Source organism: Barbatula barbatula (assembly GCF_947034865.1).
Source record: "Barbatula barbatula genome assembly, chromosome: 16".
NCBI lineage: Eukaryota > Metazoa > Chordata > Actinopteri > Cypriniformes > Nemacheilidae > Barbatula > Barbatula barbatula.
This window is the reverse complement of record NC_136779.1, coordinates 22,338,238-22,356,067: the sequence shown is the minus strand read 5'-3', so window position 1 is coordinate 22,356,067 and position 17,830 is coordinate 22,338,238. Positions and strand designations below refer to the sequence as shown.

Here is a 17,830-nt window from a genome sequence, read left to right as displayed (position 1 = left end):
GAAAACATGTTTCACTGGATTTGAATGGTTATACTGTGATGGTTATTGTACGTATGGACACTTTAAGGGTGTCTCTGTAATGTTACGGATTCAATATGTGATGTTATCTGGCACACAAGATGATTCTATGATGGTTTATATTAATGGTAATTAATGGTGTAAAATCTCTCTAATTGTTGTCTTGTCATGCACACGATGTCAATCTCGCAGTCTGTGACGTAACCTTGTTTTCCTGAATGAACTCGCGCACGCCCGCGCTCTATTAATAGCAGCGGCCCGCTGACGTCACAATGGCCGCGCGCCCGGCTCGACTTGAGACAGATGCTGATGCTGATGTGACGAGTCTCTCTCTCTCTCTCTCTCTCGCGAGCAGCACGGACACGCTTCCTCTCGGCTCGGGTCGGTTTAAGTCAATCCGGGACCCGGGAGATGAACCTGCAGCTTCACTACAGCCACAGACGAGATTTAGTTTCTTTCACCAACACAGAAACACTGCAGTGACTGTCCACACGCACGCGCGCGCGCGCTCACGCGCATCCGAAGACACGGTAAGTGAGACTCGGGTGTTTGTTTGAGAGAATAACGAGCGGGAGGATGCTCTCGTGCACCTTCTTCAATACAGACAGTGATGCTGTCATTGTTTCTTTTTCTTGATTATTATTGAACATTATTCGGTACCTGGATGCATTACAGTTGTGTGTAACAATGCACGACTGCAAAACAACAAACATGTTTTGTCAAATAACCTTTAAACTCTTTTTCAATGGCACAGTCTTTGAAGGTGTGAATGAATGTTGTGTTTCTGTCTGGTTGTGCACCTGTGTCTCTAGAGGGCTGTGTACTGTGGTTAGTTGGCTCTGCAAGTTCAGACTTGAGTCCTGTAGACACTCCGCTGGGCTTTATGTGTTCATCACACTGCGTGTCTGCTGAGAACAGCACAGTTTCATCTGATTCCAGGAAAACGTTGAATTAGGCTCAGAGGCTCTGACATGATACCAGTGGCTCAGTGGTTTTTTTCCTATAAAGAGATTTCACTATTGCGTAACGTACACGATGATGATGTTTACGCAGAAGATCACATGTTTGATAAAGAGAGTGGATTGTGAATGAATGAAGCTCTGTCACACTTTGCTTCAAGATGTTTTTCACAAGTTTACATCCGTGGCACATGATGGCTCTCTTAAGGTTTTAGAGAGAGAAATCTGATTTTTACTAAATGCTTATTTACACCCCACCTTTAATTGCATATTAAAGTAGAAGAAAGTATCTTACTCTTTGTTAATCTGATAACTTTGAGCGATTACAGAACACATCAGTCAAATAATGATGCTGTTTTCCAGTGTAGTTAAGATCTAAACCTGATCGTATGATCATAATAACGTAAGATGTGATGAAATGACTTGTCAGGTGCAGTCAAGGGCAGGTGTTATAATAGTGGGCGGGGCAGAAAGCGTTTGATTATGTGTGTGAGGATGTGACTTTTAATTTTGTTGAATCAGCCCAAAGAGCTTTGAGCCAAAACAATAATTAAAAGAGTTGTGTGTCATTTTAAAAGCTTTGCATGGAGGAATAACTACAAATGATCCAATCCCTGCAGAAAAACCCCACTTATAACCACCGGTCTAAGCAGGGGCCAGTTGCATAAACTGCTCAGACTAGTCTTAGATGTTATTCGTCATATTTTATTCTTCAAGACTGGTCATAACTTCTTTAAATCACTAACATATAAAGGTAGATTGGGCTATGAAAAGTAAGACTGGTTAGTCCTAACTAACTCCTAGTCTGTGAGAATAGCTATTAGGACGCTGTCTTAACTCAGTGGCTAAGTTTATGCAACTGTAAATAACTTGCCCTGACATGTCTTAAAACATATCAGTGCCATTGTTTTGTCTCCAGATGCACATCAGTATTGTTTTTTTCTTCTACAGCATTTTAATAAAAGTTAAAGGTGCAGTCCTGGTTTAGGCTAAGCCTTGTCTATGAAACCGGGCCCCTTGTGTCATATTAAATAGTTCGACTCTGAGCCAGTTTACAGATGTGTGTGGAAGACGAGAAAAGAAGCGCACGTGGGTTTGGTTTTGTCCAGCTGGAGCTAGAACAAGTGTTTTAGGAATGTAAAAGAACCAAAAGTCCTGTATTATATCGAGCTTTCATTGACCCACAGCAAGGTCACTTCTCCCTATAGCTTCTGATTGAATAACCTGTAATGAAATACCTCCTCCGCTCGGTGTGTATGTGTGTGTGTTTTCATACATACAGAACAGAAACCATACTCTCCTCTCATGAAGGGTGCTGGAGTTTAGCATGGACTACGAAAGACCCAACGTAGAGACCATCAAGTGTGTTGTTGTGGGAGATAATGCGGTGGGGAAGACTCGTCTTATATGTGCCCGTGCCTGCAACACCACCCTGACGCAATACCAGCTGCTGGCCACTCATGTACCCACCGTCTGGGCCATCGATCAGTACAGAGTCTGTCAAGAGGTAAATCTTCTCTCCGGCCATTATCTGACATTACTTCTGGAGATAATGAGAGCATGATACTCGCATCTGCTACGGTTTCAACTTTAGCGTCACAGGATGAATGCTTTGACTGCTCACAGGTTTTAGAACGTTCCCGAGATGTGGTGGACGACGTAAGCGTGTCCCTCCGGCTATGGGACACCTTTGGAGACCATCACAAAGACAGACGCTTCGCCTACGGGAGGTATGTTTTTTTATAGCACTCATGAGAATATTTCACAGGTTAACGCTACACAAGTCACCATCACTTCTTTAGCACACGAACAGCAGCAAGATAGAAAGCGTCCGGCCATCAGACAGCGAGTGATTTGCATCTGAATGCGTGTGTGAACATGACGGCTGAGCTTCTTGTGTTTTTCGTGTCAAGCGCACGTTTAATGAGGTCTTTCATCAGGCGCTCACTGCTTCTCATTCTTTCATTTCTGCTATTTTCGAAAGAGAATAACAGTTTAACATCAAGTATGGTCATCATTGATGTTTACTGTATTTACAGATGGTGTGAATATAAATCTTAGAATGCACAGCATGCAGCATTCAATATCATCTCATTTGCTGACCATGTCTCCTGAACCGTTCATAGAAAACAGAAAACATGAGTACTGTTTACAGTGCGATCTTCACAGAAAGAGCTCAATCCACTGTAAAGTCACATAACACATTATAATACATGATTGCTGTTCTTTTACAGAACTCCAGTTATATTATACACACATATATTTAAATGCACATCTGTGGTGTTATCATGCATGACACATTACACAGGCCCAGTGTCTTCAAGTGATTTCGAATAAGTTCATGTTGATTCTTGCCTCTTTTAAAGCTAAGAATGATTTCAGAATGTTCACTTATTGACCCAAAGAGCAGATTGGAGAACATTTAGCTCATTGATCGGCACTAAAGTCATCTAAACTCTGTAGAGTGTTTCAGTCAGACACATTTGACTTGTCTTTGACCCAGTCGTGTTCAATAAAAAAGCCTTTTTAGTCTTCCCTGCTTTCCCTGATCACCTCATTATAGTTTCATCAGTCTCACCTGTGCACCCTCAACTACCCTTTATCTGGACTGCTCTGTTCTGTTCCCTTTCGTCAAGTATTGTTTTACCAAACCTCTGTCTCAGTTTGTATCTCTGGTTACGCAGTGCTTTGTCTTTACCTCGTGTATTTGAACTTGGACTTTGAACTCGTTTTTGTGAACCTTTGCTGCCTGCCTCTGTCTATTGCTTGATGGATTTTGATTCTGGATTACCCTTGACATCTTTCGAGCTATCCTCATCTTGTTCTCAGTTTGTCATCACCTTTTAATAAACATCTGCAAATGGATTCGACCGTCTCCGCCTCTACGTCACAAGTGTGTCCTCAAAATAAACCCAAGGCACTTTAAGCTCAGCTTTATATGGCTTGTAGAATAACCTCTGTGACAGAGACCCTTCTCTACTACATTCTGATGCGTTCTCAATGGCTTAGATGAATGTCAGGGAGCTCAAGACATCCATGTTCTAGTGACTTCAGAAGAAACACTACAGCAGAAGTCCAATCGTTTCATCCTGATTTTAGAGCACACACCAACAATAGAGATGTACGAACAAAATTTCATATCAATGTAAAAGTACGAGTAATATGTCAAATAGGTTTCGAGATAATAAATATGAATATGGTAATGGCTGTTTTAGATCAAGTGAATTTAATGCACAGCCTGAGCTGACAGAGATCGTCTTGTTTTTAGTGATAAACAAGAAGAAACAGAGTTGCACAAAGTCAATTTAGTCCGTCCTTCGGATGAGAGGTCCTGATTCTCTGGGGTCATTAAAAAATCCCAGGATGTCCTACGAATAAGAGTAGGGGTCTAACCCCGGCATCCTGGCCAAATTCGCCCATTCGCCTCTATACATCATGGCCTCCTAATCATCCCCATATGTACTAATTGACTTCGTAACTCTGTCTCTTCTGCACCAATAAGCTGCTGTGTGGTGGGCATTCTGGCGCAATATGGTTGCAGTCCCATCATCCAGGTGTATGCTGCACGTTGGTGGTGGTTGAGGAGATTCCCCCCTCAATGTAAAGCGCTTTAAGAATGCAGAAAAGCGCTATATAAATGTAACGAATTATTATTATTATAAATCTGAAGTCTGAAGGAGCTCATGAATGACATGTTGAGGGTTTTACTCTCATGTTAATAAAGTTCATTGCTGCTATAATAGACCAGACTGCTCTCATGTGCGGGGTTGGAAATGAGAGTCTTTGAGTTATCGTGATGGTGAATTGTTTCCGCATTGCCCCACAAAATGCTGAATGTTTTACCAGTTTTACCACAGGATTGTCTCTGGGGTGCAGCACTTGGATGATCTGCCAATAGCCCCATTTTGCCCAGAGACGTTTGGTTGGTAAGCCATCACTGAGACTCCTGGAGAGACTTTGAAGTCTTCTTATATCATCAGCCTCACGTCCAACAAGCATCATGATAATTTTGTTGTGTATTCAGACAGAACTTCCCAAAACTCAAATGCTTTGCTGACTTAAAACGGCAAATTATTATGTAGCATTGTTTTTTGCCTCTTTTTGTTTGTAGGGCTCCTATGATCTTTATGCAAGCCTGTGAATCATAAGAGAGACACTGTAAGTTTTCAAGCCTGCTAGAATCTCCATAAATCTTTGCACTGCCAGTTCAACCATGTGGTGTGCTAGCTTAGACCTTTGCTTGCCCGGTCAGCAAGAAATGCACGATTCCTTTTGTGGACGATGGAAAACGGGTGACGATGGTAGATTATTCACTTTAGTGGTGACCGGTGTTTCCCCCCTGCCCCTCCCCAGGATAGACGTTGTACTAACCAGGAATGTACGCCAAAATTTGTGCATGTCATCCTATGCGTGCTTTTGTTTTGTTCTGTTTTTTTTTTGTTGATCATGTTTGTGGGATTTCTCACAGAGGCAGCTAAAAAAGCATTGCCAATGGAGTTTATAGTCTTGGTCATCAGTCATCTGAGAGGTCTTGTATGTAAACTGAAGGCAATCTTTTTGCGTGCTGTTGGTCAATGTCAGACTGGCATTGAGATTGCGGGTTCCTCTTATGCATGTCCACCAAACACTGAAGGACTGCGGTGTTGCCGCTTTCAACGCTCTTGGCTAAGAACTCTGTTAGCATGCGTATTATGTGGTGTCTTGTGTTGTTTAAAGGATGGGGTGAAATCGGCTTGTTAATTGATGCACTTCTTATATTTCACACCCAAAGGTCTGACGTTGTCGTGCTCTGCTTTTCCATCGCCAATCCAAACTCTCTACACCACGTTAAAACCATGTGGAACATGGAAATCAAGCACTTCTGTCCGCGGACACCTGTCATCTTGGTGGGTTGCCAGTTGGACCTGCGCTACGCTGATCTGGAGGCAGTCAATCGAGCTCGCCGACCATTATCAAGGTACTGACTGGAGACTCAGGGTACACCGCAAGTCACTTTGTACAAATGCAGCTGTCAGATGCATAAATGTTCCTCTGTCTTGTTGAGCTCAAATGACATACCAACCTGATCTGTCTCTTACAGACCCATTAAACCTGGAGATATTTTGCCTCCAGAGATTGGAAGAGAGGTAGCAAAGGAGCTTGGAATCCCATATTACGAGACGAGCGTCTTCGACCAGTTTGGCATCAAGGATATCTTTGACAATGCCATCCGAGCAGCCCTCATCTCCAGACGTCACCTGCAATTCTGGAAGTCCCACCTGAGGAGGGTCCAAAAGCCACTGCTGCAAGCACCATTTCTGCCTCCCAAAGCCCCTCCACCGCTCATAAAGATCCCAGAGTGCCCTGCCAGAAACCGAGATGGCCCAAGGCAGCTGCTGGAGACCCCTCTGTGTGCTGACATCATGTTCGTCGTTCAGGAACACATCCACTTGTTTGCTCATAGGATCTACCTGTCTACCTCATCCTCCAAATTTTTCGATCTGTTTCAAATGGACTTCTCCGATGAGTCCCAGTGCTTGGTGGTGACCGAGCGCCACGGACGGGATCAACTCATGCGCACCCTTAGCCTGGACACAGAAGAGGACGTGGCGGTTCTGCCCAACCTTTCGCCTTGCTCGCTCAGGACGTCCAAGAGTGACGGGACCCTCAAGACGATGTGTCTCAGTGGGACGCACCGGCGCACCAGACTGTCTCTGGCCTCCTGGAGCAAGGCTTTCTACAGCATCCACAAAGAGAGCGTGATCAACCCGGTCACGGGTTCGCCGGCCCCCATGACCGTGGTGAAGATGGATCACTCCATCCAGTACGGACCCTTCAGTGCCGTCCTGCGCTTTCTCTACACGGGTGAGCTGGATGAAAAGGAGAAGGACCTGATGAAGATCGCCCAGATTGCAGAGATCCTGGAGGTGTTTGACCTTAGGATGATGGTGGAGAACATCACGAACAATGAAGCTTTCATGAATCAGGAGATCACCAAGGCGTTCCATGTAAGAAAGGCCAATCGAATCAAAGAGTGTCTCGCCAAGAATAATTTCACAGGTACTGTAACATCTGTCTATCATGTGCGTTGATAGGGTCTGATGGGAGTGTAAACTGATTGATGAGAATGACCAACTCAATGAAAGCGAGGACAGGTTTGTACACATGTTTGTTTATGGTTTGACTGTGTGTGCAGATGTGGTGTTCAGGTTGGATGATGGGACTATTAACGCTCACAAGCCTCTGCTGATCTCCAGCTGTGATTGGATGGCTGCTTTATTTGGCGGCTCTTTCATGGAGAGCGCGAACGACGAGGTGAGTGTGAAAACAGCGTTAAATAAGCTCCGCTTACACCTCTGAGGAGTTTATTTTCTCCTTAAGCATCAATCAATAAAGTCTGAAGGATTTAAGACAGATCGTTCAAGGTCATGCTGTACAGTACAGTATGCTTAAATACACAAACACACTCGCTTGACAACAAATTGCATTCAATCGTTAGAAACCTCAGTGCCGGTGCTTGTTTCTTGCATGAGTGATCTATGAGCTCTTATGACTTTTGGAGGACATAATGTTCTGCATCTGCTTCTTGTGTAATTGGGTGGATCTTTTTGACAGAATATAAAGTTGAAGTACATCAACATTGGTAATAAGAACACAAACAAACGTCTCTGTAATTTAAGTCATTTTTTATTTAACATTTAATCGAATGCTTGCTTTCGTAATCTGTGTAATACTGACAACTTTACAATCATCATTCACAATTTACAGTCATAATTCATTGAATGACAATGTGTGTTTTCTCTGTCGAGTGTTTTGTTGGTCTAATCTAATGGGACCTTTGCTTGATTAATATCCTTGTTAACAGGTGGATAAGGCAGGTTGAGTTTCTTCCGTCAGGAGGAAGAGCAGACGTCATTCAGAGACACAGATCTGTTTCTCTCTTTGCACAAGGGACCGGTGCACAGATGATGGCGGCCAGTCTTTTGTTTGTCTTAGTGCTCTGACATTTCATGCCTGTGTAACATTTGGAACAGCTTTATTTTGGGAACGTCCTACTTTCTGCCTTGAGTCCGTATTGCTCACTGAAATCCTCTTTTTGTTGCGGCAAAAGCTCAGACGACACACATCACAGTCTCCTAAACTCGTCCTTCAGCAGTATTATGTAATGCGTCACGTAGCAGCGTGTATGTGCGTGTCCTGCTTACTGGAGTGATGCTGGACCAGTGATAGATTAAAGACGAGATCAGCTGATCACAGACATGACAGAACTCATGCTATCATATAGAAATGCCAGTTAAACGTAATCGTTTCCAACTACTATGAGCAGTCGTTAAATTCAACAGAAAATCTTAATCAACCCTGTTTAGCTATAATAATTCATGTTCTGGGTTGCCTTTAGATTTCTTTAAAGCTTGCACCATCTTACAAATGACTTTCTTTTTCAGGACACAATCTCTTTCTTTTTAGATGGATAAACAGCTTGCCCTGAATCCTTCCTCATGAACTATCCAGTCTGAATCATGTCCTATTTCAGTATAGCGCACGTAAGCTGTCTCAAGTTCACTTTCAATTCATTCGCTTCCATGCCACCAAAACAACAGTTTGTATTTGTTTAAACAGGACGTCCCAGCCAGAACACATATTCATGACCAAAGCTTAGTGGCAGCACTCGGACACAGATCAACCGCTCCTCCTGCGACCTGATTTCTGTTCCTGGCTTGAGATCCTTTTTTACCGTTTTTACCACGGCTGCTTAATCTCTGTCTCGTCTGTGTGTGTTGGTCAGGTGTCATTCCCTAACACCAGCAGGGTGTGTATGCAGGCTGTGCTGGAGTATCTCTACACCAATCAGCTGTCGCCCATGGCAGACCTGGACCCGATGGAGCTCATCGCCCTGGCCAACAGACTGTGCCTTCCTCGCCTCATCGCCCTGACAGGTGAGAGCCCTGTACACACATTGACCAAGCGCAGGACAAAGATGCGTGGCCACAGGGCCTTAGTTTCTGCCCTTCCGTTCTGTGTTGCCTAGCAACCAGTGATGTCAAGTTGCCAAATCAAAGCCAGCGTCCCCGCAGAGCTCCGTGTGGCACACGCTGCAATCTGTCCTATGAGCGTCATCTAAAGACGTGCTGCTGACAGGCTGAAATCATCTCTGACCTCACGCGGCACACAGACACAGTCTAGAGGCTGAAGGAACATCACAATATTGGGCTTGTGGATAAATTAAGCTTGATTTCAAATGATTGATGAATCAAATGAACTGCATATCAGTATTTACTAAGAAATGGCCTCGACTAATTCTTTCTTTCTTATTTATTCAACAGTCGTTTTCCAAGGTGCTTTACAATAATAATACACATCAAACAATCACATACAAAATAAACAAACAAACAAGGCATCGTAAAAGCTTTCCAACGACTGACAACTGATCCACCCTCATCATACAGACCCCCGGGATAAGTTTAATAAGTGGGCTTTTAGCAGGGCCTTAAACATAGGCAATGACTTCGCCGATCTGACCAGCGGAGGGGGATCGTTCCAAAGTTTGTGACCGGTCAGGAGAAAGCCCCTTTCATTTATAGTTCGTTCTTACAATAACAAGTAGGTTTTGGTTTTCCGATCTCAAGGATCTGGATGGAGTATACACTGACAGCATGCAAGAGATATAAGAGAATTCCTCATTTCAGTGCTGAATAGCGTGTAAACACTGCACAGTAAAACAAATTAAATGAGAAACACTAGATTGAACATGCTTGGATGTTTTCTTTCCACAGAGCAATACGCCGTGAGCGACTTCGTAAAAGCATCTAAAGCAGGTCAGGATATAGATGGAGAGGTACTTAACTTTCTGGAGCTCGCTCAGGTACATTCAACCATCTGTATCCATTTCATTTTCAGCCAACTTTTATGGCGCCACAAAAAAAAAAATATATATATATATATGAATATATACTGTAATGTATATCATAAGTAGGAACAGAGCCTCTGCTTTTAGAGAGCACAAAAATCTAAATCACTGTAAAACATGAATTGCAAAAGTTATTTTCACTTTAAATGAGAATTTATACAGCAGTGATTCATTACATTTCACATGACAACATTCCATGATCATATGTTATACAAACAAAGTGCTTTGTTCAAAAAACGCTCAAATCATTACAAATCTTATAAAAACGTATGTTTCCTGTGTTTATTCATTCTACTGTGTACATGAGTTTGTGTTCTGTTGTTTGTTCAGTTTCATAACGCCAGTCAGCTGGCGGCGTGGTGCTTACATCACATCTGCACCCATTACAACAGAATATGTGCCACCTACCGCAAAGAGATCAAGTCCAGATCAGCCGGTAAACACTGTTTCTGACCCATTCATAGCATGAGTGTCGAAGAAAAATCACAGAGAATAAACATCATTGGAATGATTGCATGATAATTGACCTGTAGAGTTTAAGTGTGTTGTTAATGTGTGTGTGTGTGAACAGAGAACCAGCTGTATTTTGAGAAGTGCCGCTGGCCTCCGGTGTGGTATCTGAAAGAGGAGGATCACTATCAGAGAGTGAAGAAAGAGAGAGAGAAGGAGGACATTGTGTTGAATAAACATCACTCACGACGTCGATGGTGTTTCTGGAGATCATCTCCCGCTGTGGCTTGAGTCCTTTCAAAAAGAGCCTCTTGTCTGTCTGTTTTACTTTCTTTCTCTCTTTTTGATGAAATCGGCCACATCATATGGCTTTCAAGCACAATGTCGGTGTCCAATCAGTAAATGAACCGCTGGAGGTGGTGTTATAAGCCAGATGCTCATCTAATATTTCTCTCAGTGATTCTAACCAGCCGTGCCACGACGAATGACAAAATGTCAATTTTAGTGACACGTTACACTGAGTTTCTGTCCTTACCCAGCAATGACATGTTCTGTGAAAGGCGTTAGAACGCGTACAGCAGTAATACGATTTGGAAATCTGGTTTTCACGTCTTTATTTATTCACTTAGGTGCTATATATATCTCTATAAATACACTGTACATATTTGTGTTCCTACAAACTGTTCAATGAGGTTATCCAAACGGACAAGTAAATGCTTTACTATGACACTAAATCTGAGCACATTGATCATGTAATTGTACAGTTCTGTGTTCAGAGAAATATTGGGTACTGTGTCAGACCCGTTTATGAAAAACTCACCAAAAACCAACAGCACTTGAGCTTTGTGTTCACTGTAGACTGGAGTCTAATGTTGTGATGTGTTTCTAAGAGCTTAACACAGGAACACAATAACCGGCTCATTCACGTCAAGCAGTACTTTATGAACTCTGTAAATCATAATAATAATAATCATCATTTGCTTGACTTGTAGTTTGTGTACACCCAGACGTATGCTCTGGTCAAGCTCAGGCCCTTTCAGTAAACTTGATTCATGTCAACTAGATTGTTCAACAAAATGATCAGGAAATAACTGAAGATAAGCTTAGCTGAGGAAATACCAACATTTCACAAATAATCTTTTCCAAACTTGTAAGAGATTAAAACAAACCAAATAATGCTGTAAAACATCTCAGAATTCATCAAGTGTCATCTAGAGATGATGACAAAAAATCTAAATATTTATTTAAATAATAATAAAAAGACAACATCTGTTTGAAAAGATTTCTTAAACACTGACAGTTTCCAAGACAGAAGATTGTAACTTTACGATGAAGATTTCCATTTGAAATAATATTGTTTCAATATATTGAGGCAAGATGTACATGTGCTGCATTGCTGGAACGACTTGCTTCTGTCCAAATGAATCCAGCAGATTCACGAGAACATGACGTGACATTAGTGCTCCTCTCACTACAGTCAACCGCAAGTTCCACTTTATTTCTCTCTCGACTCTTCTGTGTGTTGTAGTGTAGTGTCAATCATTACTCACACACAACACGTTGGCTGATATTAGAAGGGCTAACAGCACCGTGGCTTAGTTCAGGGTAAACAAACATAAATAAGAGATCAAAAATGTAATCACTTCTCATGTAGTACATATTATACATTCACCACACATTGTTGTGCTAGAAGTTAAATACGTATGTACTGTAGTGGATTGTAACTTTATTTACACCTCAAAAGATTGTCATAGTAGCAAAAGATACAATGATTTCATCAGTTGTGTCCTTTAATGAAAATGTATGTTAATGTTTCACGGTAGGATAAAGAATGTTCTGCAGTCTCTGAGAATGTGAGGATGTTTCCTTCACCAAACACTTGGTGTCAATGTATCTTAAATGAGACCTGATGAACGGTTTCCTGCCTATTACAGTAATAAAGAGGGAATATTCATACTTGAAGAAAAATCATAGTGTTTAGCAATTAGTAATGTAGATCAATCTTGAGTTGACCAAAGCAATATGTAGACGATGGCACTCAAATGTCAGTGGTTTTGAAGAAATTGTTGTTAGCTGCTACAAACCAAATGGCTGGATCATTTGGTTCCTGCTGTTTAAATGCCTTCGATCTTGCTGGTCATTATCTTAAATGTTCTTTCTTTGTTTATTGATGTATTTCATTTATTATTTTTTTAAATGGAATATTGTTGAATAAATTATTGATTTTAATTTGAAAAATGTGTTATTGTCCTTTATAATGCACCTCACCCTCCAGCATCACTCTTAGTGTTGTGTACAGTAGTGTTGAATCGCTCTTAGTGTTGTGTACAGTAGTGTTGAGTCACTCTTTGTGTTGTGTACAGTAGTGTTGAGTCACTCTTAGTGTTGTGTACAGTAGTGTTGAATCACTCTTAGTGTTGTGTACAGTAGTGTTGAATCACTCTTAGTGTCGTGTACAGTAGTGTTGAATCACTCTTAGTGTTGTGTACAGTAGTGTACAGTAGCCACCTTTAGAAACGTGGTTGTCCAATCACATGTAATAAAACAATATTTTTCAGCAATACTACCTTAAATTGGCGCATTGCTCCTCAGAAATCATGGGACATCCTTGTGTCTGTTTGCATGACTCTTTGATCTCAACCTAATCCTCCAACAACACAGTCATCCGTCACAGCCAGATCTCTGCAGAGCTTCAGCTCAAATCTGATTATATAACCTGACTTGTACGCAAATGGAATGTGTGAAAGCTTTGTGTGTCAGTTTAGGATCCAGCTAATGCTGTTGCCTGACAGACGCTGGGACTGGAATATCACATGCTGCTGAGACACTTTCCATCGAGCTAGAAGTAAGGACATGTGGTAGAAAGATTCAAGCACATAAGAGGTTTACTAGATGATGATGATTCAAAGATTGAGGCTGGAAAAAAGGAAAATATACAGAGTCACCCATATGTTTTAAAAAACAATCGTGAAAGATATTAACACAGTATTATTTAAAACAAAAAAGGTTTATTTTAGATGTATTCAAATATTTATTTGAGGTTAAATTCATGCTATCCTCGCCAACTGTTCCATATAAAATGCATCACATTGAACAGTGTTAATGTAAATATCCCGCCAATATTTTCAATGTCTGTACATGTTTTTACATAGTAAACAGGGTTCTCTTAAAGATCTCTTACAGAGTTAAAAGTGACGTCATATTCACATTTGTAACAATTTTACTTAACAAACGGTTCAGGATTCATTTCAGTGTTGATTAGAATATCAAGAACACATCAAGAATACATTTGTGAAGTTTAGACGGATAAAGTCTGAGTCTAGTTTGGTAAGAGCTTCACACACACATGTTGTTTGTCTCCAGGTCATTTTTCACAAAAGTTACATTATTTTGCTCTGAACTTCAACATTTTGTTGTGTATTTGAATTCCTTCCCATATTTAACACTATAAGAAATGATTTGATCAATGACGTTGGTGTGTGTCCATCATCTTGACTATGAGCAGGACGCTGCTGTGAGTGAACAGAAGGAGACTTTTATATTCTATTTATAAGAGTGGTGTGGACAGTGTTTCATGAATATTTAGTTACCGTCACCCCATTCAGGACAATCAATAGATACTTACTGCTGCTATTCATAGACAAGCACAGTGTGTCAATGTCATACTTCAACACGCACGCAAACACACACACACACACATTTACCTTTCTTGGTCTTCATTTGCTTGATCATTGAAATTAATTTAAAATCCAGTGATGAAGTCATATCTATATTTCATGCCTGTAAAAAGTTTCAGTGTCTTTTTTTACAATAATACATGTTATTTTTATTAGTTAAGTCCTTATTATACCGTCTCTCTTGTTAATCGTATGATGCCATCTGGTGGGCATATGATGTTACTGAACTGATGGCACAAATAACGTTTAAAGGGGTCATATTGGATGGCTAAATATCATACTGAACATAATGAGTTATATTGACTTTTGTCGTGTAGCATCACGGTGCAGAGGAGAACAGCCAGAGGACACGAGGCTCCAGATGGATTCAGCTTCGTAAATATCAAACCATTTACTGCATTTGTGATCGTAGGACCGACAAAAGGCTTACGTTTGAAAAGTCAGTCTCAATTTCTTTAATAATGAAAATGTACTTACAGGATGTGAGTGAGAAGCTGCACACTGTCCTTACAAAGTTGGCCCAACTTTTTAGAAATAGCCTTCGTTCTTCTCACGAACTGACGTAGAAATGTGGGGGGGGTGTTTGGACGAGGCGTTTAATCTTGAGTGAGCCTCCACTTTTAAATAAAACATTTGTTTTGAGACTTTAAATTTGGCAATTTTACGTGTCTAATATATACGCACAAACAACTTGTAACACACCAAAGATATGGGAAAACACGAAATCGCATCACATGACTGGGCTTAAAACTGTAAATGATGTAGAAAAACAAAATCTGAATATAGCCCCGAAATGGCTTTTTGTAAATGCATTAAAGAATTTTCTTATGTATGAAGTCAAAGTGGAAAGGAGTTTTGAGTTCGATTCTTCTTCTAGCTATAATGTAGACCTACGGGTCATTGATAAGCATTAGTTTAAAGAGAAACGCATTATTCATGTCCAGCATCCGTTCAGCAGATCTCAGTGTAAATTCTTAATCTGAGAGGAAACTTCCTTAACGTTCCTTTATATGACATCCACATGAATTAATAATAACAAACATTGTGTCTGTATAAACATGATCTGCCCTTAAAGAGCACGAGTGCCAGTGAAGGTATTTTATGTTTTCCTGACATTTAAAACCAACGTTTGTTTTTGTGTGAGAACACACACTGACCATATCATAAGAATAATGAAGCTGATGTTACAGTTTCAGTTTCAGTTTAGCATTTTTGGAAATTTCTTGAAAAGTGTCTTTATATGACACTGAACATGTTTAAGTTAACAAACTTAGATGACTTAAAATGCAGAAGAAATATTTAAGTCGGTATAGTAAACAAAGTAAAATTGGATGAATAAGACTTTTGTAACTGCTCTGTGCCTGCTCAAACATGCGCTTTCATGACAACATTCTGCATAAAAACCACAGACTAAGACACACCTTTAGATTTTACAGTCATAAAGTGTTATACTAATAAACATGACGTGAACATGAAATGAATGGGAAAAATGCATTAGAAAGAAATATAGATTTGAATCCCATAGAGCTGACTTTAAATGAAAAAGAACACTAAATTAAAGCACAAATGTTTTTGTTAATGGTCACAATGTGAAATCCACACATTAATAAAACCTTGATAATCTGACATGGATCGGCAGTCAGACGTACTGTTCACAATAGTGCCATTAGATAAACCACAGACGACTGCTGACAAAGAGAACATTGAATCCTTTGATCCTATGTCCCTTGTGAGAAATGAAAACCATGGTTACTTACTGGTTTTAAAACTATGGCAACCACAAAATAACTTTGGTTTCATATGTGATATACAGACACCCAAAACACTTACACGCCTGAAGAATGCAATCTAATGTACTGAAAACAATTCCTGGAACTTCCTATGAGGCAAAAAATACTGGCACCATCAAATATAAACGTTTGGTCAAATACAGAAACATGCAGTAACTCATTCACATGTGCAGAATATTTGAGTAGTTAATGTAAGGTGAAGAGGTCAAGATTGTGTGTGTTAATAAATGAGAAATTATTAGGGATGTGACGAGACACTTATTCCACGAGACTGAGCTCACGAGAACAAGAAAAGATTTTTAAACTTTTTTAAAGAAACGCTCAATAAAGCCCGGCCGGGCCGATCACTGTGACTCACAGCAGGCACGTACTTAGTGCAATTATTAGCATGTTCTGTACAATAATGAAAACAGATCGCACCACAACAAAATGTGCACTCACACAAATGATCCCAAATATATTTTGATTGAAAATACAGATTCATAATCTACGTATGGAATGCAGTACTCTTCAGGTGCCTTTGCTACCCTTAAACAAGTTACTTCTAGTGTTATTGGTAACTTTTATTGACATACAATTATTGGTAACACTTTATTTTACATGTATTAACTAGTATTAACTATAAATGATGCATAGTTACATGTGACTAACCCTAAACCAAACCCTATAGTAAGTATATAGTTGCTGTTTAACAAATGGAAGACAATTCAAAAATGTGATGTTCACTATAAAATCTACTGTGATAAATGAAAACACTTATTTTTGCCTAAGTCCACCAATAATGTGTTATTGTTTGTGATGTACACGTGATTAAAACCTTTTATAGACGTTCAGGTCAGACTGGACCGGTTTTTGACCTTTTTAGGAAACTTTAAGACGCACTTCCTTGCCTTACACAATGTTACACAGTGGTGTGTGATTATATGAAACACAGGCTTATATAGACGCTTACATTAAGCAGCTACACACCTAATAATAATCCACAAGAGGACAAATTTGGACGTCCAGGGACGAGCGTTCAACCTTCATTTTGGAACTATTTTTGAACCGTGACGGGACGTGTCGGACTGACGTCTTTTCAACGGTCATTAAACGTCCAAATGTTTGCATTGAATTGTTTTAATTCTCTCCATGTCAGTAGGCTGCATGTGTTACGGACACAAGACACAGAGATCAACATATACAAAATACGGGTGGTTTATTAACAGATACGTGAAACCGGAATGCAGGATGATATGATGCTTGGGAAATACTGGAGACGATGGAGACGATGGAGACGATGGAGACGATGGAGACGATGGAGACGATGGAGACGATGGAGACGATGGAGACGATGGAGACGATGGAGACGATGGAGACGATGGAGACGATGGAGACGATGGAGACGATGGAGACGATGGAGACGATGGAGACGATGGAGACGATGGAGACGATGGAGACGATGGAGACGATGGAGACGATGGAGACGATGGAGACGATGGAGACGATGGAGACGATGGAGACGATGGAGACGATGGAGACGATGGAGACGATGGAGACGATGGAGACGATGGAGACGATGGAGACGATGGAGACGATGGAGACGATGGAGACGATGGAGACGATGGAGACGATGGAGACGATGGAGACGATGGAGACGATGGAGACGATGGAGACGATGGAGACGATGGAGACGATGGAGACGATGGAGACGATGGAGACGATGGAGACGATGGAGACGATGGAGACGATGGAGACGATGGAGACGATGGAGACGATGGAGACGATGGAGACGATAACCAGGTACGTTGTGCTGTAGAGTCCTTGGGGCTTGTGCAATACAAACGAGATCGGACAGTGACTGGAGGTTAGTGTGGGGTTTAAATGCTGATGGTGATGAGGTGATGATGATTTGCAGGTGTGGGTGATTAGTATTCAGGTGACGTTGCGCGTGGTGCTTGTGATTGGATGGAGTCTGGCGTGCTCGTGACAGCATGCTTTTAAAATTAGAAATATGCTTTTTTATATTCGTAATGCTCCTAATTTACGTAACATATTAAATGATTTTAA

At 40.9% G+C, this 17,830-nt stretch overlaps 1 protein-coding gene across 2 annotated transcripts; it reads left to right on the top strand.

Moving 5' to 3' along the window:
- The first annotated feature begins 412 nt into the window (after nt 1–412).
- On the top strand, nt 413–12,547 carry rhobtb1 (Rho related BTB domain containing 1). Of its 2 annotated transcripts, none has more exons than XM_079475767.1 (10): nt 413–548; nt 2,289–2,484; nt 2,604–2,707; nt 5,749–5,934; nt 6,058–7,016; nt 7,153–7,271; nt 8,743–8,893; nt 9,731–9,819; nt 10,195–10,300; nt 10,436–12,547. In XM_079475767.1, exons 2-10 carry the CDS (start codon nt 2,305–2,307, stop codon nt 10,603–10,605), a joined length of 2,064 nt encoding a protein of 687 aa, XP_079331893.1. In that variant the 5' UTR covers nt 413–548; nt 2,289–2,304; the 3' UTR covers nt 10,606–12,547. The 2 variants fall into 2 exon arrangements, with proteins under 2 accessions (XP_079331893.1, XP_079331894.1); XM_079475768.1 differs by having other exon boundaries at nt 424–548; nt 2,260–2,484.
- The last annotated feature ends 5,283 nt before the right edge of the window (nt 12,548–17,830 follow it).